Source organism: Cornus florida, unplaced genomic scaffold, assembly GCF_030987335.1.
Source record: "Cornus florida cultivar Cherokee Brave unplaced genomic scaffold, ASM3098733v1 CherokeeBrave_3.0.0_Hap2_Chr07, whole genome shotgun sequence".
In the NCBI taxonomy this organism is placed as follows: domain Eukaryota; kingdom Viridiplantae; phylum Streptophyta; class Magnoliopsida; order Cornales; family Cornaceae; genus Cornus; species Cornus florida.
This window is the reverse complement of record NW_026775577.1, coordinates 24,974,223-24,999,291: the sequence shown is the minus strand read 5'-3', so window position 1 is coordinate 24,999,291 and position 25,069 is coordinate 24,974,223. Positions and strand designations below refer to the sequence as shown.

General features: G+C 35.8%; 1 protein-coding gene across 5 annotated transcripts; it reads right to left on the bottom strand.

Moving 5' to 3' along the window:
• Positions 1–3,857: 3,857 nt before the first annotated feature.
• Positions 3,858–24,808, bottom strand: LOC132266832 (probable disease resistance protein At5g66900). Of its 5 annotated transcripts, none has more exons than XM_059767820.1 (6): positions 24,002–24,808; positions 22,630–23,033; positions 22,042–22,403; positions 21,134–21,342; positions 20,187–21,035; positions 3,858–4,099 (listed from the first exon to the last, which is right to left on the bottom strand). In XM_059767820.1, exons 1-5 carry the CDS (start codon positions 24,636–24,638, stop codon positions 20,197–20,199), a joined length of 2,451 nt encoding a protein of 816 aa, XP_059623803.1. In that variant the 5' UTR covers positions 24,639–24,808; the 3' UTR covers positions 3,858–4,099; positions 20,187–20,196. The 5 variants fall into 5 exon arrangements, with proteins under 5 accessions (XP_059623803.1, XP_059623804.1, XP_059623802.1 ...); XM_059767821.1 differs by lacking the exon at positions 3,858–4,099 and adding an exon at positions 10,485–10,628; XM_059767819.1 differs by lacking the exon at positions 3,858–4,099 and adding an exon at positions 19,373–19,987.
• Between the last annotated feature and the right edge of the window lie 261 nt (positions 24,809–25,069).

Below are 25,069 nucleotides of genomic sequence, written 5' to 3'. Positions count from 1 at the left end.
TTTAATAACTTTCTTTTTTTATGTCACCTTGCTATCTATTATAATTCTCTATTTTTATTTTTTATTCTGAATTTGATTCTTTGGCTGTGGCTATAGAATTTAACATCATCTAAATTGAATGAATGAAAAAAGATATTAAATCATTTCTCATAGCTTTGATGGAAACTACTGCTTCTAGTATCATTTTAGTATACTAACAAATAAATTTTTTTCAAAATTTCATGAGATACACATTTTTTTTATTCCTTCTGAATTTGATACTGCTTCTGGTATCATTTTTCTAAGATTACAATCAGGCCGATCTACTTATTCCCTGAATTATTAAAAATCACATGAAAAAAAAAAAAAAAAAAATTAAACTCGAAGCATTCAATGCTAAAAGAAAAAATTACCATCATCACTAGCATCGAATGAGTGACCGGTCAGAGAGGCTGGAAGTAACCCAAAACCTTAATTGCCGTGAGACAGAGTGGAGACCAATAGATCTTTCCATAACTGAATTTGTTGTCTATCAATTCGTCTTCAAGAAATTGAAATTACTGGATTTCAGGGGTAGAGTTGTGATCTGGAGAAGAAGCTGATAGAGTACTTGTTGAAAAATGCTAAAGTATTGCAAAAGATGACAATTAACTCTTGTAATTCCAGAAGAACATCCAGAGAGGGAGTTTCTCAATAAACTGCTGGTGTTCAGAGTGTTTCATAACCTGTCAAAATTTACTTTCTTAAACATTAGACCATCCCACATATCTACTTACGTATCAAATTGGCAAGTACTCTACCGCTATAATCTAGCATTTTCCTTTTCTTTTGTCGATGCCATATATGTAGTATTCGCATGTACTTTTGTTGAATATGTACTTATGATTCTTTACATTATATATTTTTTTGGGTCAACCTTACACCTGGTGTTACAAGAAGCGTAGGTCTAAAGATCGACTCACGGAGGGGGAAGAGTACAAACTACAAAGAAAAAATAAGTATGTGTTACACATGAGAACAAAAAAAATAATAATAATAATATTAACAACTATGCCCCGAAATTGAATTCAAGGGCAGAGTTGTTATTATTTTTTTAGGCGTTAAATTGAATTTCTATAAAAAAAAAAAAATAATAATCTCTATAAATTGAAGTCAAAAAATTGTTCACTGCTTTTACAAACAGTTTACTTTTATGCACTTCAACTGTGTACACTACAAATTTACAATACAATCTTAGTATTAGACCACTCGACGTTCAGAATATAATATGCATTGGGCATACATGGCCATAACTTAGCGTTGAAAGACTTAAAAAAACAAAAAAAAAAAAGATATGCAAATTCATGATATTTTACTCTCTAATAAGGAAAAATATTAAAGTAATTATATTAATTAAAAAAATTTCCTATAAACGACTTTATCTTTCACTATACTTAAATATATCAAAACAATTGCCAGTATCAAATCTTTATCATTTTATCATATAAGAAATTTTTTTATATTTGTATTTAAAAAATTATATTTTACTATTATTAGGGTTACAAATTTACAAATGAATCGAACTATTCATGAACAATTTGGGACTAACTCATGAAAAGCTCAGTTTGTATTAATTCGTTAAGTAAATGAGTACAACTTGTGATTTGTGAACATGATCTTATATATATATATATATATATATATATATATATATATATATATGTGTGTGTGTGTGTGTGTGTGTGTAGGCAAATAGGTGGGTTTGGGCAAATTTTGAATTGATCATAAATGAAACTGATCAATGGGACCAACAGGTCAATGACTAGTGGTATCAGTCTCTTACTTTCCAAAAGGAGATCAGGGTTTAAGTCTCAGAAGAGACATGTATGTCTGAGTACCAACTAGGGAAAAAAAAAAAAAAAATCAATGGGTCATAATGACGTTAGGTATTAAATCCATTAGTCAGTTTCAACTTCAGGGCTCGAGGGAGCCATTTCGGTCGACCGAAATGGTGCATTTAATCAAGCACAAATTGCCTACTTTACTACAATTAACTAATCCATTAATGACGTTTGAGGTGGGTCATAATTGGGTTAGGTATTAAATGGGTTAGTTAGCCAGTTTATAACCCGATAATCCGGCTATTTTTTCAAGGAATAATAATATATGAATACTAATATATATTCATATATATATATATATATATATATCCTTTGTAAACGTAGTTTTCAATTTCTAGGAGATAAATTTATAGAATCTGTCCTATTGGAAAAAAAGGAAATGAACAGTTTTAAGCCGTAAATAAAAAAATAAAACCATAAAGTTTCATGCGTTGGGAAAACTCTAATAAAAATGTATTTTTTTAAAAGAATAAAAATCCTGAATATTTATAATAGACACAATTAATAGAGCTAACCGTTGTCAAACATTACCAATTTTTTAATTCCTTCTTAATTTCAACATACAACACACCTGGTTCAAATAAAAGTTTTCACAAAAAAAAAAAAAAAAAATGGAATTGACAATTCAACAAATGAAAAAAAATTCGGAGGAGAGAGAAAATAGAGGAGATAGTAGAGTAAATTTTTGAAAAAAATAAAGAGAGAGAGAGAGAAATGAGATGGGGGCTAACGATTGATGATGATTGAGGGTTTTGTTTGAGCAAGTTAAGATGGGTACTCACTCTTAATTCATTATTGACTGTAAATTTTAATGAGTACTATTAGGAATTTAGCAATTTTGTAATTGGCAAATTTCGTAGTACAAAACTCACTCTTGTAATTTAATGATTATACTATTAGTGAGTGAGATAGAAATAAAATAGGTAAATAAATGATTTAAGTGTGAAGATTAAGATTGCTTGAAGGAAGCTACATCAAAAGGGTAACAAGGTTCAAGATCTTCAACAAATGGCAAATCAGTAAGATAACTACAACAAAGGGCAATTTGGTCAAAGTATTTCTTCAAAGGGCAAAACAAGTTCAAGAACTACTACAAAAGCATAATGGTCCAAAGTTCTACCTTGAAGGGCAAAACAGTCCAAGAACCATGGCAAGGGCAAAATAGTCCAGAGTTCTACTACAATTTAGTCCAAGAACCATTGCAAGGACAAAATTGTCCAGAGTTCTATAAAGAAGGGTAGAATAGTCCGAAGATCAACTTCAAAGGTAAAGATGTCAATTCTCTCAAATATGAACTTAAAATGCAAGAATCATACTTGAATTTCATCTATCACCATTTAGGTTCATGTATACATATTATTCATGTTCATATGCATTAAGGTGTATGGTAATTCCTATGGTATTTTATTTATTTATTTTTATATATATTTTGGGAAAAATAATTTTTATAAAAAAATATATATTGTATTTAGTTTAAGTTTCTAGAGTTTTCTACTAGATTTATATGTGATATATATTTTCATATATATTTTACTAAAAGTATATAAAAGTTCAATATTTATTAAATTTATTAAGATTAATTTGCTAAGAATGCTAATAATTTTCATATTGATATTTTGGCATATACTTGAGCATTAAGGATATATTTTCTGAAAGATTACATATACACTATTTTGATAAATAGCTAAGATTCTTTAGATACTATAGATGAGTATGCACCATGAAAATATTGCTCCAGAACCTTCTTGAACGTTTTTCTATGCTTAATACACCTGTCTCAATCGAACTTAGCTGTAACGACCCTAACTGAAAACCAATTAAAAAAAAATCGGCATGACCTATGCTAAAAAAAGGGGCATTTCAAGACTTAATCAACCTGTCCCAACACACAATACAAATAATATATTCCAGCATCCCTTTCATCCATTCATTATGCGTCAACATGGTTCATCTCATGGTGGAACATCCATATACCATTTAATCCAAAATATCATAATTACAGTCCCAAAAATATATGGTTAAAATCTAAAGTTCATGTCTTACAACGTTTAGACAACGTATAATAAAGTTACAGCCAATAATTATAATTACAATAACAAGAGTCCACAAACCTCTATACCGAATATAACAAACTAAGGCTTTCCAAAAAAATATAGGACTTAATACAAAAATAGCAAAAATGTCTTCTAATCCAAATTAGGCCTGTGGTGGAACGTCATCCGCCACTTCTTTCCCGTTTCCTAAAAAAATGTTAAATATAAGGGGTGAGCGAAATTGCTAAGTAAGTGGTGCCTAAGACATACCTCTTATAGCCCCGTGAATCCAAATATTGAATAGGGATAAAGAATAGGGATCATTCTAAACCGGGGAAAGAATGACATAAATTTCTCAAGTTCAAGACTAACAAATTTCCATGCCATAAATGCAATGCTATGCATGTCACTCCCCATTTTCAAATTCACTTCAAAAACTTCACTTTTCAAACCGTTAACGTAACCCGTCCCTTGGTACCCCATTGGCGACACGAGAGAAGGATTGTCCAATGTCCCTGACCCTTGATAACCCCGCGACGTCATTCGGGGCCCAGTTGGCTCAGCCACGCTTCTCTAGAGGCTACATTAACGCCACGGACCCTCGGTACCCCCTTGGCGTAGACGTCACTTAAAAATACTAAGTATTGAAGGAGGAATCAATGATTGAAGCCTTGAAGTGAAAAAAAAGAAAAAAAAAAACTGAGAGTAACAAAGAGAAGTAGACCAGCGGGAGAGATAAGAGAATCACCAAACAGGTCTCTTAGCTTAAGTTTGATATTGGTGCGTCCCACTTTCTTTTCTTTTTATTTTTATTTTTCTTTTGTTTTTAATTTACACCACACACATACATATACATAACAATATAAAATTCACATAAGGCACATTAAATAAAATGCATGGAATGCAAATGGATCCAACTAAAATCCCCGTGTGTGTCAATACCGGTAGTAGGTCCCACACGGAACCATCCGGTCCGAAAAACTGAAAAAAATGCCAAAATGATCACCCCTACATTTCAAAGAGTCCTAACTCAATGAAACGCCCCAAACAACTCTCAGACATAACTGGCACACTCCACAGTGTCTGGTACAAAAACTATAAAAGACGAAAATGCCCTTGTAGTAACAAAATTCCAGAAAAATGAAAAATGACGAAAAAAAAATGGAAACATCACAATCTCCCCAACTTAAAAGGATTTCGTCCCCGAAATCAAGTCATACCTGGGTAAGAAAATAACGCTGGATACTTGGAACGAACCTCCTGTTCGAGCTCCCAAGTAGCCTCCTCGACTCCGTGGTGTCGCCAAAGAACTTTCACCAATGGTATCGTCTTATTCCTTAATACCTTCTGCTGTGTGTCAAGGATCTGAACTGGTCCCTCCTCGTAGGAAACATCCTTATCAATGTCCACATCAACCCAACTCAAAATGTGAGATGGATCTGGCTCGTACTTCCGTAACATTGATACATGGAAAACATTGTGGACCCTGTCCAACTGCGGTGGCAAAACAAGTCTGTAGGCAACATCTCTTACTCGGTCTAAGATCTCAAAAGGTCTAATGAATCGTGGCGATAACTTGCCACTCTTCCCGAACCTCAACAACCTTTTTCGTGGAGAAACCCGAAGAAAAACGTGGTCTCCCACCTCAAAGGATAGCGGCCGTCTCCGCCTTTCTGCACAACTCTTCTGTCGGCTCTGAGATGTAAGTAACCTCTGTCTGATTAGCTTAATCTTCTCAGTAGTCTCAAGTACAATGTCGGGTCATAAGGCGGCTGTCTCGCCCACCTCAGTCTAACAAACTGAAGACCTATAAGGTCTACCGTACAACGCCTCAAATGGAGCCATCTCAATGCTCGCCTAATAACTGTTGTTGTAGGCAAACTCAATAAGCGATAGATGATCTTCCCAACTACTACCCAAGTCAAATACACATGCCCGAAGCATATCCTCCAAAATCTGGATGGTACGCTCCGATTGGCCGTCGGTCTATGGATGGAATGCCGTTCTCAGATGCAACGTTGAACCGAACGCTGCTTGAAGTCCTTCCCAGAACTTCGACATGAATGTGGCATCCTTGTCCAAAACAATAGTTACTGGAACTCTATGCAACCTTACAATCTCCTTCACATAAAGAGCACCAAGTGCCTCCACATCATTTGTTGCCTTAATAGGCAAAAAGTGAGCCGTCTTGGTCAATTTGTCAATGATGACCCATATGGCTTCGTTGCCTTTCCGTGACCTTGGAAGACTTGTCACAAAATCCATAGCAATCTGTTCCCATTTTCGCTGCGCTACAAGCAATGGTTGCAATAAACCGGCTGGTCTCTGATGCTCGGCCTTCACCTGCTGACAGGTAAGGCATCTACCCACAAACTGTGCAACATCTTTCTTTATTCCATTCCACCAATAATGATGTCTCAAATTGTGATACATTTTAGTACCACCTGGATGAACTGCAAAGCGGGAAGTGTGAAGCTCTCGTAGAACGTCCTCATGACAAACTGTGGGAACAACCAATAAACTCTTAAACTGTAGAACTCCATCTACATGCAAGGTCCAATCCTTCACTATCTCACCACCAGAGATTAAGGTGTGAATGGCATCCAAATTCGGATCTTGTCTCTGCGACTTAATCACTCGTCTGACAAAAGTAGGCTGAGCCACAAGACTAAACAAGAATGCCGACTCACTACAACCATCATCATCAAAACACTGCAATCCCATTTCTGCCAAATTCTCAAGCATCTTCCATTTCAGAATGGCCAAACTAGCCAAAGTTTCATGAGATTTCTGGCTTAAGGCATCTGCAACCACATTTGCCTTACCCGGATGATACTACAAGTCAAAATTGTAATCTTCCAAGACTTCAACCCATCGCCTCTATCTGTCGTTCAAGTCCTTTTAGGAGAAAAGGTACTTGAGACTTTTATGATCCGAGTACACCTCGAATCTCTCACCAAACAAATAATGTCTCCAACACTTCAAGGCAAATATAACTGTCGCTAACTCTAAATCATGAGTAGGGTAGTTGTACTCATGAATCTTCAACTGTCGAGACCCATAAGCCACTACTCTACCATCCTGTATCAACACACATCCCAAACCATCACGTGAAGCGTTACAATAAATCACATAACCCAAGCCATGCTCAGGTATCACCAACACTAGAGCCGTAGTCAACCTTGTCTTCGATTCCTAAAAGGATACTCACAGGCTTCATTCCATGCAAACTTAATCCCTTTCTGGGTCAAACGGGTCATAGACGCTGCCAAGCGAGAAAAATCTTTCACAAATCTTTGGTAGTAACCCACTAAACCAAGAAAACTGCAAATTTCAAACACATTCTTGGGTTCCTCCCAATTCGGAACTGCTTCTATCTTTGATAGATCAACCGATACTCCACCTTCTGAAACAACATGCCCCAAAAACTTTACCTCTTGTAGTCAAAACTCACACTTCTCATATTTGGCATACAATCGATGCTCCCGTAAAATCTGCAATACAATACTCAAATGGATCTCATGCTCCTCCCGAGATCGTGAATACACAAGAATGTCATCTACAAAAACTACCACAAACTAGTCCAAGTAATCATGAAAGACGCGGTTCATCAAGTCCATGAATGCCGCTGGCACATTAGTCAAGCCAAAAGGCATAATAAGGAACTTATAGTGTCCATACCGTGTACGGGACGCTGTCTTTGGGATATCCTCATCCTTAACCTGTAACTGGTAGTAGCTTGACCTCAAATCAATCTTTGAAAAACAACTGGCTTCTCTCAACTGATCAAACAAATCATCTATCCTTGGCAAAAGATACTTGTTCTTGATGGTGGCATGATTCAACTTCCGATAATCAATGCACAATCTCAAAGAACCATCTTTCTTCTTAGCAAACAAGATCAGTGCGCCCCACAGTGGCATACTCGGTCAGATGAAACCTTTCATCCTTAAATCATCAAGCTGTCTCTTCAATTCTTCTAATTCAACTGGTGTCATACGATACGGTGCCATAGAAATCGGTGCGGTACCAGGCATCAAATCCATAGTAAACTCTACCTCTCGATATGGAGGCAACTCTGTCAAGTCCTTTGGAAAAACATCCAAAAAGTCATAAACAACAATCGGATAACCCCTATCCACAATATCATCATCTTCGGCTAAAAGACTAGTCAAGAAGTAATCACCACAACCTCTTCCACGAATTCCATAAAATGATGAAGCGTGGGAATCACTTCAATCTCCTACGAAAAAGAAACAGTCCCCTTCGGGAGTGCAAACCTCCTCTGAAGTAATCGATTGTAGCACCAAACGAAGCTAACTAATCCATCCCGAGAATGACATCAAAGCTAATCATCTCTAGGAAGATGAAATCAAATATAAAAGTCCACTCGGCTATCACGATGGAACAGTCCCGTATAACTTGGCTCAAAGACACTGTAATCCTAACTGGCGTATCAATATAGAATGCCCAATCCATAAAACTGACCTTTAACCCCGATGCAAATGCAAATGATGATGATATGAAGGAATGAGATGCACCAGAGTCAAACAAAATACGGGCCTAAGAACCAAACACTGGAAAGATACCTCAGAGAACTAACGGTCCAGGGATGCATCAGTTGGTGCAAGTGCAAAGACACATCTCTGCGGTGCCTGTGCTTAAGAACTACCAATCTGAACACCAGACTACTGCACTGACACAGTAAGAGTATCTCTCCTAGCTGGTCGTGAACCCTGAGAAGACATAGCAGGCTGTGGTGGTAGCAGTGGTCTGAAACCTGACTGAACTGTAGCCGACTGTGATAGCCTCTGTCGTGACCCTCTGCCACTAGTGGGGCCTACTCCCTGACTCGGACAGTCTCGAATCAAGTGGCCCTGCTGGCCACACCCATAACAAGCCTTCGGAGCTGAAGAAACTGAAGACGATCTCATGGGACAATTGGACTTGTAATGTCCAGGCTGCTGACACTGAAAGCAAACAACTCCACTCTTGTCCAACCCAGCTGGCATAAGAGTGGTAGGAGCGAATCATGCAAACTGATGCCCCTGAAACTGAGATGAACCACCCATGTTCCTCTTCCATGAAAGTCCCTCTGAAGATGACCCTGTATTCCCTTTTTGCTTCTACTGTTCCCTTCTTACATCTTTATCTTTGGCCTCCGCCTCTTGCATCAATGCTCTTTCCACTGCCTTAGAATAAACCTTGATACCCTGTGCTGTTAACAACGGCCTCATCTTGTAGTCAAGTCCAGAGACAAACTTCTGAACCTTATCAACTTCATTACTCACCATCTTTAAAGCAAAGCGAGAGAGTGAGGTGAACTTGTTCTCATACTCCGTCACCGACACATTACCTTGGATAAGGCCAATAAACTGATCCTTTAACTCCCACCTCTTGGGAGCAGGGAAATACTTCTCATAGAACAGCTCCTTGAACCTATCCCAACTTATCTCTTCAATCTTATACTGATTTGTGATCGACTTCTACCAAAACTTGGCATCCTTTGAAAACTTGTAAGTGGCTAGGATGATTTTCAAGTGATCATCATCACATCCATAAAAGTCAATTGAGTTTCAACTTGATCCATATAGTTATCCGCTACCATGGGATCTGCACGACCTTCAAACATTACCGACATCAATTTAGAAAATCCATAAATCAACTTGAGACGCTTCTATGCTGGCATTTCCTCAACTTGAGCTATAGGTTGTGGTACTAGTTGAGGTACCAGCTGCGGATGAGAAGCAATTGTAGCCATCAAGGCCTTCTGTAACAAGCGATTCAATGCAAGTTCCGCTGAACTTTCACCCTTTTTAACGGGTGTTTCAACATTATCCCTCCTTACAGGAACAACTCTTGGGGCAATCAAATCCCTAAGAAGTGTGTCCTCATCAACTAGCTCCGCCGGATTGGAGCTAGAGCTCTCGCCAACATTACCCCTTGTTAGCCTAGGGCCAACTTCCCTTGGTTCCTCACACCATGATATCGTTCTATAAAACAAAGAAAATGGTTCAATAACGATAATACTAAGGTCCAACCGTGAACAACCCAACACAAATGGACACTAAACTAACACTTAGCATGCAAGACTATGCAATGAACACATTAATATAAGCATATAAGCAAATAAGCACGTAAACAAGTAAACAATTAAGCATATTTTTTCATATAGCAAAACACTTTAACAATTAATCACATAACTATGCAGATGACTTCCCATGCAACCCTATGTAGGCCTCTACCCGTTGTCCTAATGGTTTTCGAACCACAACTCTGATACCAAATTTGTAACAACCCTAACTGAAAACCAATTAAAAAAATTCGGCATGACTTCTGCTAAAAAAATGGGTCTTTCAAGACTTATTCAACCTGTCCTAACACACAATACAAATAATATATTTCAGCATCCCTTTCATCCATTCATTATGCCTCAACATGATTCATCTCATGGTGGAACATCCACATACCATTTAATCCAAATTATCATAATTACAGTCCCAAAAATATATGATTAAAATCTAAAGTCCATGTCTTACAACGTTTAGACAACGTATAATAAAGTTACAACCTATAATTATAATTACAATAACAAGAGTTCACAAACCTCTATACCGAATATAACAAACTAACGTTTTACAAAAAAATATGGGACTTAATATAGAAATAGCAAAAAGGTCTTCTAATCCAAATTAGGCCTGTGGTGGAACGTCAACCGCCACTTCTTTCCTGTTTTCTGAAAAAATGTTAAATATAAGGGGTGAGCGAAATTGCTCAGTAGGTGGTGCCTAAGACACACCTCTTCTGGCCCCGTGAATCCAAATATTGAATAGGGATAAAGAATAGGGATCATTCTAAACCGGGGAAAACACGACATAAATTTCTCAAGTTCAAGACTTACAAATTTTCATGACATGAATGTAATGCTATGCATGTCACTCCCCATTTTCAAATTCACTTTAAAGACTTCACTTTTCAAACCGTTAACGTAACCCATCCCTTGGTACCCCCTTGGCGACACGAGAGAAGGATTGGCCACTGTCCCTGACCCTTGGTAACCCTGCGGCTCCATTTGGGGCCTAGTTGGCTCAACCATGCTAGGGCGATCTCCCTAATTCTCTCTAGGCTACATTAACGTCATGGACCCTCGATACCCCCTTGGCGTCCGGGTTTTCACAAAATTCTTTTCTCAAAATATTTTTCTCAAAAACCCATTTTTATCCACTTCAAATCACTTTACCCTTTCTTATGCCCAATGACATGCATGTATGTCTCATGCCTTCATTACTATGGAAATAAGAAATTTTCATATAACACAACTAGTCATTCTTTGCTAAAATTTCAAAGAAAATCATACAAGGATTCATACATCATTTCTAGCACAATTTACAACTTAATAGACATAGGAAAGCAACATTTAAGCATAATAGGAAAGCAACATTTAAGCATACTTTTCATACAAATCAACATGTAATTATAAAATCATGAACTTTACACATTAAAAAAAAAAATCATTCTAGGGTAATTACCATCAATTAGCCAAATTAATAACAATTACTATAAATTAACCCATAAAGGAACAAGAAAATGTGAGTTAGAGACCCCTACCTCTAAATAAGCCAAAAGCCCCAATTTTCACCTCAAACCCTAGGATTAGAGATCCTTCAAATGATGGCCAAATGGAGATTGGCCCTAATCAACTCGTAGACCTCGTCGCACGCTTCAATTTACCATAGACGATACTTAAAAATACTAAGTATTGAAGGAGGAATCAAGGATTGAAGCCTTGAATTGAAAAAAAGAAAAAAAGAAACTGAGAGTAACAGAGAGAAGTAGACTAGCGGGAGAGATGTGAGAATCACCAAACATGGTCTCTTAGCTTAAGTTTGATATGGTGGGTCCCACTTTCTTTTCTTTTTATTTTTATTTTTCTTTTGTTTTTAATTTACACCACACACATACATATACATAACAATATAAAATTCACATAAGGCACATTAAATAAAATGAATGGAATGCAAATGGACCCAACTAAAATCCCCGTGTGTAACAATATCGGTAGTGGGTCCCACATGGAACCGTCCAGCCCGAAAAACTGAAAAAAATTCCAAAATGATCATCCTTGCATTTCAAAGAGTCCTAAACTCAATGAAACGCCCCAAACAACTCTCAGACATAACCGGCACACTCCACAATGTCCGGTACGAAAAACGATAAAAGACAAAAATGCCCTTGCAGCGACGAAATTCCAGAAAAATGAAAAATGACGAAAAAAATGGAAACATCACATTAGCACTTCTCGATCGATTGACACCTTCACCTGTCTCAATCGAACTTAGCACTTCTCGATCGATCGACACCTTCACAACTTCGATTAACGGCAATGACATTGATCGATCGATCAAAGGCATGAGAAGTTAGATCGACGGAAACATTTTAAGTATAAAACTTAATTTCTATATTGAGTTTACTTGATTAGTCGATCGAAGGCATGAAAAGTTAGATCGACAGAAACATTTTAAGTATAAAACTTTATTTTTATATTGAGTTTACTTGATCAGTTTTAAATATTTTAGTATATTAAGTGGGTCATGTTTAAAATGTTTTTCAAAAGAAAAGATACGTTTATACCGATATATTATTTGAATTATCTTTTCTCATATAAAAAATAATTTTATATTTGTGAAATCTTATTTACAACTTGGTAAATAAGTTTACTTGGAGACCACATTATTTAAGTGGGGAACAAATATTGTTCTCTATATATACACAAGTTCTAATCAGTAAGAATGTGTGCTCAAAAATTGAAATAGCCACGAGGGCTTACTACTGCCAAAAGCATTGATTTATTTGTTTGTTTATCCACAAGTGTTCTGTGTGAGAGTTCTACTTGTGTGTATCCATAAGAGAGTCTGTGTGAGAGATATTTCTTATATGAATTGAGGGCACCACACTTGATATATATATATATATATATATATATATATATATATATATATATATGCATATACTTTAATTATATCCTGTGTTATTTGTTTTTGCATCAGTCATACATATCAAACACTTTGCATTGGATATGGTGATTTTGATGTATTTATTGTGTTGATAATATTGTTGCAGTATGAGCTGAAAATCCAATATCAACATAAGGTCAAGAAGTGTATATTCACAAAGCCAAAATCGACCATTGACGGAACGAGTCCGAGGTGAAGAAGTTGTGCATGATGGTAATGATGTGGATTAATGGGATCATGTAGCGGTTAGATGGATCGGTTGGAGGACAACTAAATAAAATTTCTGGAGTGCACTAATAGCACACACGGTTGGAGGGTCACTGAATAGATCTTCCGGAGTATGTTGTAGTAAAGTGAAATTGAACCAGGCATTGGAGAGAAGTTATGCATGATGATAGTGATGTGGATCAATGGGATCATGTAGCGGTTAGATGGATCGGTTAGAGGACAACTGAATAAATCTTCTGGAGTGCACTAGTAGGACAATCGGCTGGAGAGTCGCTGAATAGATCTTCTAGAGTGTGCTGTAGTAAAGTGAAATTGAACCAAGTATTGGAGAGAAGTTGTGCATGATGGTAGTGATGTGGATCAATGGGATCATGTAGCGGTTAGATGGATTGGTTAGAGGACAACTAAATAGATCTTTTGGAGTACACTAGTAGGACAATCAGCGGAGGGTCACTGAATAGATCTTCTGGAGTGTGCTGTAGTAAAGTGAAATTGAACCACGCATTGGAGATTTGTTGTCTTACTATTGATTGTGAACAACATTGAGGATTTGTTGTCTTGCTTAGTCTGGATGTTAGCTGGTGTTCATAGTGAGTAAACTGGACTAGTTGTAACACTCTTTCTTCATAGTGATTTTCTTAGTCGTGCCAAGTCCTGAGGTTTTTTGATCTACCATTGGAGTAGCTTTTTCCTTGTACATCTGGTATATAAGTCTCTATCTCTATTTACTTTACTGCACATTGTAATGACCCGGTCATTTTCCGTTATTTCTTTTTTTTTCGGTAATTTCTTTTTTCGTCTTTTTCCCTATTTCGTCCTTTTCTCATTTTTCATTTTTTTCTTGCATAACCTCACTTTTCGTGTTCGGATTTGATTCCGGCCTTGCATACATCCATGATAATTAATTTCCATGATATCTATATTTTTATTTTTGTAGAAAAGCATGCTAAGTGTTTACTTTTCTTGTAAAGGGTATGGATGCATAATTTTTTTTTCTAATATTCTTAACTTGTGGGGTTTTAGTGTAATTAATTAAAGTAATTATTTTTCATCTTAGGGACCATTTTGTAATTTAATTTGGGAGATACTTTCTAAAAGGACCTTTTTGTAATTTCTGAAAAATGTGACAAGTGTCACATTCTTATGGTGCCACTTGTTGGCATTGGGGTGGGGAGACTTGGAGGCATAATCTCTTGACACATAGAGGGTGGAGATTCGCGCATTTGTTAGCCTAGGATTGGACTACTTGTTGGCTTAGATGGTTGACAAGTGTAGGCTTAGGATTAAGCCTAGGAAGAAACCTTAGATTTGTGACAAGTGTAGGTCTCACCTTTAGTCTTGCAAGTGTGTGTGTGAGAGGTAGTGCAAGAATACCTAGTGAGTGGAGAAGCCCACCACTTTTAACTTTGGGTTTTCACATTTCATTTCACTCATCTTTTTCCTCTCAAGAACCCTAACCTAGCAACCATTGAAGTAAAACTTGGTTTGAAGCTTTAAGCTTTATTTTGGCCTGCTTCCACTCACCTTAGACTTAAAACCTTGGAATACTTTTGCTTCCTCTCACTCTCTTCTACATAACCCTAGAAGGAAAACTTGAAGTTCCCTTTCTTTCCTTGGATTCAAGAGGAATAATCATCTTATGAGGTAGGGGGTGTTCTAAACTATATTTTTTTGATATTTTATATGTTTTATAACTTGGTACAAATGAACTACATATCCTTAATCTAAATCTTTAAATTGATAGTCAATGATACCTTGCATGAAATTAAGTTAAGACATGATTTTTAGAAAGACCATAACTTGATTCATAACTTATGTTAATTTGAAATCATTTATGGTTGTTTTGAAATCTAGAGGAATTGGTTAATTAATTTAATTAATTTTCATTATTATGTTCTTATGATTTAAATCAAGTTTTGAAGTGATTTATGTAATGACCATAATAGGTACTACAACATAGATTAAATTGAACATGTTTGGATGAGAAATGAAATCTAGAGAAATTAGTTGTTTCATTTAATTAATTTATATCCTTATTGCATTAATGATTTGAGTATGTCTTGTATGCCAATTGCATGTTTAAATCATAATTCTAGACTTGTACAATAATTGTGGGATTGTATTCTTAATATTGATGGACATTGTTATAAAGAATAACAAGTTGCATAGCGATTATTCAACATTCTTCATGCCATTATAGTTGTGAACTTAGAGCATGTATTATGTTTCCAAAATTGGTTTGTGTATGGTAGATGGCTTTACATTGTATATATGTATATGTTATGTTAATACATATATTTTGTTGCACGAATTGTTGATTTTGGAAACTTGGGATGTCGTTGTTATGACTAAGACTAGGGCATGGTTCTAGTACGGGGGATTGTCGTTGTTATGACTAAGGTTAGGGCATGGTTATAGTGCGCACATAGGGAGGTTACTCGTGGGCTAGTAACCCTAAAGTAACTATGATGTTGGTCTGATCCGGCGTGATGTCCAAGTATCCACTTTGGTTTGATTTCGCATTTAAATTCCAAACTTGATAACCTTGTGATATTGCATCTCATTGTGCTATGTTAGAAGTTCCAATGTCATTATAGTAGTATGGACTAAATTCTATTGAATTGCAAACTTTGTAATAAGTTAAACTTATGCATGTTCATTCCTTACGAGTAAACTTGTTTACTCACCCCTGAAGTTACTGGGTGTTTTTCAGGTAAAGAAGCATTATTGTGGGATGCACAACACTCTTAGACTTGCTAGAATTCTTGGAATATTTTTTTTGGTGACATTGAATATGCACTTGTTAGCATATCATGATCCTTTTTGGTGTATTGTATAAAAACTTATATTTGTTGTCTAAGCTATGTAATGTGCACTTAAGTGCACCTTTTGATACTCTTTGGATGTATATGTAATGACGTCAAAGGCCAAAGACATCTATATGACATGTATGTTGGCTTAACTTCATAGTTTGTTTTTAGAAGACATGGGATTTCAAGGATTGAACATAAATTGTAAATGACATGCCATGAGGCCTTAAGGCCATTTTTTGCTTATTTTTCCTTGATTGATTAGATTGCACCCTTAAGTATGTTCCAAACACTTGCAAATAATTAGTTAAGCTACCTAGGTTCTTGAGACTTGTTTTCCAAATTCTATTTCTACGTTGTAGGGTTCAACAATCCGCAGCAGGGGTAGCAACTGGCTGGCCCCCGCGGATTTTGGCGGGGCCCTGTGAAAATCTCCAGGCTACTGTAGGATTTGGTGGGCGCTCGCAGGATTTGTGCATGGTTTTAGTGGGCGTCCACCATGGTAGGTCCTACTCCAAACATGTTCCTTCAGATGGCCATATCTCACTCGTTTTAAATCTGAATTGAGTCGTTCTTGAGTCTAAACTCAAGAGCTTGAAGTTAGATTTCCAATGGTACCAACCATGCATCAAAACTCCAACCATAGTAAGAGTTATTGTAGTTTTAGTGAGATAGGGTCGTGGTATCTCTAAATCGGAGAATGCCGTTTTGTTGTTATTTTCATATCTTTTCCGTCCGGATTCCGAATCAAGTTGTTCTTGAGTCTAAATTCATTAATTTTTCGTTGCCTTTCCAATGGTATGCTTGGTAGCATCCATTTCTCTATGAAATGATTATTTTGCCCCTAGGTTCATTCTTATCTGTTTTTAAGACTATCGTTCCACATTTGCATTCTTTGGGTTTCGTGATCTCATTGAGGATCACATTGGTGTTTTATAAATGTGTAGTATCTTTAGAGACTATTGTTATACCTTTTGCTTCCGCATTCTGGATCTACTGTTGGATTTACGTTTGGTTTATCATAGGACGCACTGGCCTAAAAACTAGGGCCGCCACACACATATTAATTGCTTATACACTGCTATTTGATTGATATATGCCTGGATATTTCTCATGATGACATCATCACATACATGTGCATAATGATTTAAAGTAATTAAAACAGATTTAGCACTTCACTAATAATTATTTGGCTAAGTTAAAATCAACTAAGAGCTAGTTAAAAAAGTTTATTTATTTGTTTGTTTAAATCAATTTATTTATTTTTTTAAATAAATAAATTATTTGTTTATTTGTTTATTTATTTATTTAAGAGTCATTCACTTAATTAAATACGAAAGCTGTTAGATTCATTGACTTACAGTTGAATTAATTGACTCTGATATATTATCTTCCTCATTCAAACGATTAAATAAATTTGTGTGAATGTGTAAGCAAAGTCAAAACCTAAGCAAAAAGTGGGAACCAACACATTCAACACCCTCTAGTTCTATCTCAAGATCCTGATCGTTGCGTTCTTCATTATGACTGGCTACAGTCACAATTTTTTTTGTAACTCGACATTCTCAGTTGAGACATTTTCAGTTAATCTCACTCCTGAGCTAAACTAATGGAAACCGTATAATTAGGTACCCACTTTTTATCCATTAGTGACCCACTTAACTTAAATTAGTCATCCAATGATTTAATTTTAGCGGGAGGGTTTGGGTAGTTTAACAGGTTTAGGCATAAATTGCCACCCCTATACATACTTATTAATAAAAGTACAAAGAGTTTTAGTATTTCAATATTTATTTATTAATATAAAATATTAATTAATTAATATATAAAAAGAGTTTTAAAAAGAGTTTATGTAAAACTCTAACACAAAGAGTTTTAGTATTTCAGTATTTATTTATTAATATAAAATATTTATTAATTAATATATAAAAAGAGTTTCTATAAAACTCTAACACAAAAAGTTTCAGTATTTCAGTATTAATATAAAATATTTATTAGTTAATATAAAAGAGTATTTATTTATAAAAAATATTTAGTATTTATTTATTAATTTAAAATATAGTATTAATTAATATAAAAAAAAGTTTTTTTTAAAAAAAAGTTTAAATAAAACTCTAACACAAATTACCTATTTATTAAGATTTTTTTTTTTTTTGAATTAATATAAGGTGTTTAGAAGAGTTTCTATAAAACTTTAACGCATATTCCCTATCTTATTATTTTATATATATATTGTCTAAGATTTTCATTTTCCTTTTTAAAAAGAGTTTCATTAATTTGTTAAATATTATTCATTTCTAAAATAAATATTAGTGAATTTTAATTAAAAAATAGTCTTAATTTTGACATTGTTTTAGGAGTTTTAAAATACATCTATCAATAATTGAATTCCTATTGAAAAGTTCAATTCAAAATTGTTACTTTTATCCCTTTTACCTTGTATCTATTTTATGTTAATTGATCATTAATTAATATATTAGTGTGATTATTTTAAAAAATTAATTTTAATTATAATTTGAAAAAATAATTATTTAATTAATTTGTAAATACTATTTTAAATTAAAATTTACTCACGTGCAATGCACATACCATTTTACTAATATTAGTAAAAGTACATGTGCATGTGGTTAGAGGCAAACAATCTTAATTAAGATCCTTATATAAATAAAGAATAAATAGAATTAGAAAAGAATAGTTTGTGTTTACGAGTCAATGAAACATTATGTTTTTATATATTTATTGAAAAAAATATTAAAAAAATAAAAAAATGCATTATAAAAATAAAATAATTATCTGAAACTATTTGTACTTTTATAATAGTATATACATTTAGATACAGATATAAATAATTTTAAGGTAATTATATAATTTTAAGGTAGTTTTGATGGTTTTAATATTAATTGAGTCCATTATTGGACCTTGTCAGAAGAAGGCCCATAAACCCTTGATGTGTCCTGATTCTTTAGTAAGACTGGGGTTCAGCCCAAAAGGCCATCATCTTTTAGACATTACAAAACATGAGCCAGAAGCCCAAGCCCAAACTAGGACAAACCCAGAGACAATAATTCAAAACCTTGACCGTTGGTGGTGGATTCAGAGAGGAGCAAGGAGGTTCCCCTGCAATTTAATCAGTCCGGCAGCCTCGGAGGTGGACAAATTACAGAAGCAGGTAATTCCCATTTCGAAACAATACGCCCGGCAATTTCAGAATCAAGAAACGAGCAAGACATTTCATTCTTACTGCAACACTTATGGACATTGCCTAACTATTCCTATAAACTAATAGATCGGTTCCACTGGACTCAAAGCGATGTTGTTTAGATTGCTGGTATGTTTGATTCAAATGGATTTTTATATGATGTCAAATAGTTAAAATTCACAATTTAACACTATGTAATGTAAAAGTTGTACAAAATAAATCGAAATTAAATCTAAATCTGTAAAATTTTCATCATTAATCTTTGGTTTTGATGTAACGATGGTCAATTAAAAGTTCTCATAAATGAGAGGAGAGAGGTAAGAGAGATACAACTAAGTCACATTAAGCGGGAGAGGGGAGAGGGGAGAGGAGAGAAAGCGTGGGTGTTAAAGTACTTTTTTTTTGTTGATAGCGGAGCGCTCTTAGAGCATCTCTTCATACATTATATGTACTTATTTCACTTGATGCATCTCTACATTTAAGTCATGGTTTCAATTCCAAAATGGATCTTGTGAACTGAAGACTTCATGGTTTGACAATGAGAGGCATAGACTTTGCTATCAACCAAGAACAGGCATTGACATTGTTGCACAGGTCACTTATCAGTATCATCGTAACTAACTGTGTGCGCGCAACATCAAGGAAATCACAACAATGGTAAGAAGCAATGGTGTTTCTCAACATCGAAGCAGAGGTAGTAAGTAGTGTGTTTCACTTTAAATGTTGAGACACTGATGGTGAAGTTGCAAAGTATGCCCCAAATAAGATGGATGTGGCAATGGCAGCTGTCAAATGGCAATGGTCCTAGTAGTGGGATGCTGCAATTTAGTGAGGGTAGGTGGTGCTGTGAACAGTGACACTACTAGGATTAGAAGTTCAGAACTATGACAATGGCGACAATCCTAACTGTAGTGATATTATATTATAATTGTAATAGAATGGATTGTATCAATCGAAAATAAAAATAAATAAATAAATAAACTTCTTTTTTCATCTGTTTATTTATTGTTCAGAAAGAAGAAAATGAATATAAATAAATATACCTGAGGTTTCTCAATGGTGGATATTGGGAAGCCAGTTTAAATTTTTGTCCTCCTCAAGCACAGTTACCTTCAGATTATTAAGATGAATCTTAAAAGGTTCCCAAAGATCGACAGTGTCTTCATCGCATATCACCTCCTTTAATTGCCCAAGATCCTTGACTGATGATGGCAACTGACGCAGTTCACAGCCTCTCATGTCGAGCTTTTTCAGACCACACAGCTCACCTATCCGTGTCGGCAATTGGCTTATGTATAAACAGTCAGATATGTCGAGGAACCTTAATTTATGGAGGTTTCCAACTGAATCCGGCAAGCCCATTAGTCCTGTACAGGAATGAAGCCTCAGCACTTCTAAATTTGTTAGTCTTCCAAGTCTTTGGGGAAGTGCATCCAGGTCATTACATTTAGTGATGCTGAGCTTCTTAAGGCAGATAATATCACAGAGCCCCTCAGGCAGTTCCACTAGATCACTGCAACAATGAATATCAATCTCCACAAGATTTGGGAACATATAGGTGTATTCGACCGTACAATTCCTAAAGGTCTCGCCAATTTTACACAAAATCAAGGATATCTTCCGCAAATTCCTGAACTGTAATGTGGATTCACTAAGGAAAGAAATTGAAACATGCTCTAGTCTGATTCTCTTCAGACTGGATAAATGACCAAGTAGCTGAAAATCGCTTAGTTCAGTTGAATGGAAACCATAATTTGTAATGATGAGAACCTTCAGACGGTCCATTTTGTCCATGAATTTGGGCAGGCTGTAGTTTCTTGTCCGGAAGTTCAATATTATAACTTCAATTTCAGGTAGTTGCATGCTATACCAGCTTGAGGAGAATGTTTCATCTGCAACCAACATTCTGCACATCGTAAATTGGGAGAAAAAAGAAATAAATATAATATTTTCTACAAGGTTTTATATTGAAAATATAAGATAATCAAACCTGTAGAGATAGACAAGAGGCAGGCATGAAAGGGTTGTATTTGTTCAGTGGACCACTTGGGGAGGTCATTTCCTCTCATCTCCATAATTAATCTTTTCCTCTGTTCTATGCGCTTTTGGCTGCTCTGGTGGATAGCCAATTCTCTGAGCAGATCATGCTGTGTGACAAAATGCTCGTTATAGTAGCCATCAATGTCACTTGAATCTTTCCTGTGAATGGGAGTGAAACAAGTTACAGAGAAATTCAATTTTTAGGCATAAGGTAATAGCAAGTACCCAGCCATGCCTACTCCATCAGTTTGGAAAAAACTTAGAACAAAGAAATTCTGGCATCAAAGAGACGACTGACAACAAAATAAGGATAAATAGTAGCTAGAATTGCCCAACAATTCAAAATTCCTATACCTCTCCTCTTACCAAAATCTCTGTAAATTACTTTATGTATGAAAGTTCATAAGACATCATTTACTATAGTTAACAGTAAGTAAGAACATGGGTTCAAGTCACTTTGTGCAAATAATCAAGAATGTTAGGTTAGGACTTTCCAGTATATAGACCTAACATCCCTCCCAACATCTAGATAAATGGGGATTGCAATAGGTGCTTGCCTTTTTTTACAACAATGCCAACAACAATTAAACAATCACTATTTAGGGCCATTTGTTAAGCTACATAATCAGTCATGAAGTCTTCTCTTACCACCTCAACTCTTATTCATCACGGGGTTGTACAATCACTATCTAGGGCATCTCTTCCACCGCTAAATGCCTCCAACTTAGATCACGTTATCCCACTTGTCTTAGGCATTGTCAATAACCACATGCACAAACTAACGAGATAATAATTATAAATAAAATAAAAAATAACCATAATTTAGTCCATTCAAAGCAAAATAGGAATGCAAAATACCTTGTAAACACAAGATTAACCAAATTTCGGGAGGATAGTTCATGGATGTTGGCAAGGGCGCATACCCCGTCTTCGTCCAAGTTGTACAGTTCCATCCACATATCCATAAGAGCCGTGACAGGGATTCTTTGATCTTCAGGAAATGAACCTAGGTCCAGGAAACACTCCTTGACATTATCCTTTTCATCCAAGGCATCTATGCTAGTTTTCAGACGAATAAACAGATCAGTGTTGGAATCAAAAATGGATTGTCCTTCAGACCATTGCTTCAATGTACGTCTCCAGATGACCTCAGGCTGTCGACAGAGTGATCCGCCAACCACCGAAAGGGCCAGTGGGAATCCCCCACATCCTGTCACTATCTGCAATTTGATGTGGGAAATTAAATCAGTGACAGCTTTTTGCAAAGGAAACAAAGTAATGCAGAATTTCAGATAAGTAAATACAAGCCCTACTTCTTGATCTTCACTTAAGTGGATGTAACTAATGCAGATTTGCTGACAATAGTAAAACATGCAAGCATAACTTCACATCTTTATGTGCAAAAACAAAAATAATAACTCGTGCATACAAGTTTCTGTATTCTACCTCGTGGACAAGATCATCTGGCATGTTCACGCTCTCACCCTGCGGAAATGCTGAGTGACAAAAAAGAGCCATGGCATCTTGATCATCCAATAGTTCCAATTTATATGTAGAATCAAATCTTGGAAATTCAGATCTTGATGTAACCAATATTTTGTATCCTGGTATTCGGAACATGAACTTCTGAATAAGGGATTCTGATCCAGACCACACATCATCCATGACCAACAATACAGGATCTGGTCCTATTTGCTTCAGTAGCAAGATCTCTAGTTGGTTGAGTGCATCATCGTCATTTTGAAACTCAGGCACCGAAAAAGACTTATGTCGAAACATATTCTGAACAAAGACCCTGAGGTTGGGTGTCTTTGAAACCGTGACAAAGAAAATGTTCTCTCTAAATATGCCTGCCAAAAGATGGCACTATAAAATATCATTATAAGTTTTAGAAATTTCATAGATAAAAGTTCTGCACAAAAGCTTGGCAAGTCTCTGAAAAAACTTCATCTTTTGCAGTTAGAAACTGATTTTAAGAACAAAAGAAATGACCAATTCACTAAGAATCAGACAAGTATGTGCCTCAGCAGAAACTATAAAACCAGTTGATTCAAATCAATGCTGCTAACTCCACATTTAAATGTTGGCATTTATTTTCATTCAGGACATACATTTAAATGGTTTCGGGCTAAGGCCATATAGAAAATCTTCAGCCCAATCCAAGCAAGCCTGCACTAAGCCCACCTCAGAAGAATTTGTGTGTAAAAAATGAATCAATTAATGCTACACCCATGACTTGAATCTAAAAGTTTAAGTATAAATCTTAAGGACACTAACAACTTGGCTACTACACTCTTGTGACATAAGTATAATTATAAATATATATAAATATTTTCGGACTCGGGTTGGGCTTCGGGCTTCATCCATATCAACCCAAGCCCAGCCCGAATTGAATTCGAGCTCAAAATATATAGCCCAGGCCCAAACCGAAATTAGAAAAACATTGCCCAAGTCCACAAATTTTCGGATTGGGCTCGGGTTATTTCAGGTTGGGCCCACCCAAGTTGTAGTCCTAATACAGTTACATCAATAATGCATTCACTAGTTTGCAAACTACTAGGTCTTATATGGACTGGAATTTAAAATGAACGGATTATGGTGTATATATATTTTTAAAGAGTATAACTTAAATTTAGATTTGATCATTTAGATTATGGCTCCAACAAGATGCATATATCAAAACTCGAGAGTTTTACAAGTGTAAATATCAACTAACATTATCTTCCTTTCATCCAAATGTACCACAGGTTCGTAATGCATGTGAAATTCACCAAATTAAATCTGACAAAAAACGAAGAGAGAATCTTTATAATGATACCTTTAATTTCAACATCATGACAGAGCATTTTCGCCAATGTAGTCTTCCCACACCCTCCAGGAGCCGAAAGCACCACCACCTGTACACCATCCCTTAACAGCCTCCTCTTCAATTCTTGAAGATGCACATCAAATCCAAAAATATGATCCCGAATTCCAGGAACTCCACACGGACCAACAAACACACCCAGATCACTCCCTTTCATCATCCCCGGCCTCATTCCATCCAATTTTGCATCTATTTCCTTCACTGTCACCAGAATCCTCTTGTTATCCACAGACATCTGAGCTTGAACCTCGATTTGGAAGAACTTCAAGATTGAAGCATCCAAATCGATGAGCTTCTGTGCATAAAAGGGCTTCTTGCAGTAATTCCACCATCGAATTTTGGAGCACTTGTAGACAAGCTTCTGAGCTTTTTTTAACCGATCAGTGAACATTTCGGTTTCTTGAGCAGGACGATCCAACACTTTGTTCAGCTTTTCGATCTCAGCAAACACTGGTTCGATTTTTTGTAGCGTTGATTCCAGGTCCTTCAATATGGACTTGAACTTGATGGCTTTCTTTGTCACATCCAAAACAACTGAGAGTAATTCACCCACGGCTGCTTCCAAAGCAATTCCTCCCAGCTCCGCCATCAATGTTATGTGTTTTCCTCTTCAAAGAAAACCCTAATTCTTTGAAATGGGAGGAATTGCTTTTGATTCTTAACTCATTCAGTGAAGTTTTGGAATAAAGTACGAGAGAAGCAAAGGGAATTGTAGAAATTTCTGTGAATTTTCTTGGAATCCAATTCACAAGGCAAGATGAAAAGGAATCTAATTCTCTCTCTTTCTGCAATTAAATGAAGCATATTGTGATATGCGATTCGAGGATGAGTGATATATATATATATATCCATCCAGCGGCGGACAGTGAGCCGGAGCGAAAGAAATTTAAATGTCATAAATGTAAGAGAAATCCAACGGTAAGGGAGGCCCAACTCCTAAACCCTCGTTAACTTTCCCGGAAAAAAATAAATAAAAAACAAAAACAAAAACAAAATATAAAAGTTTAAAGTGAATCCGGG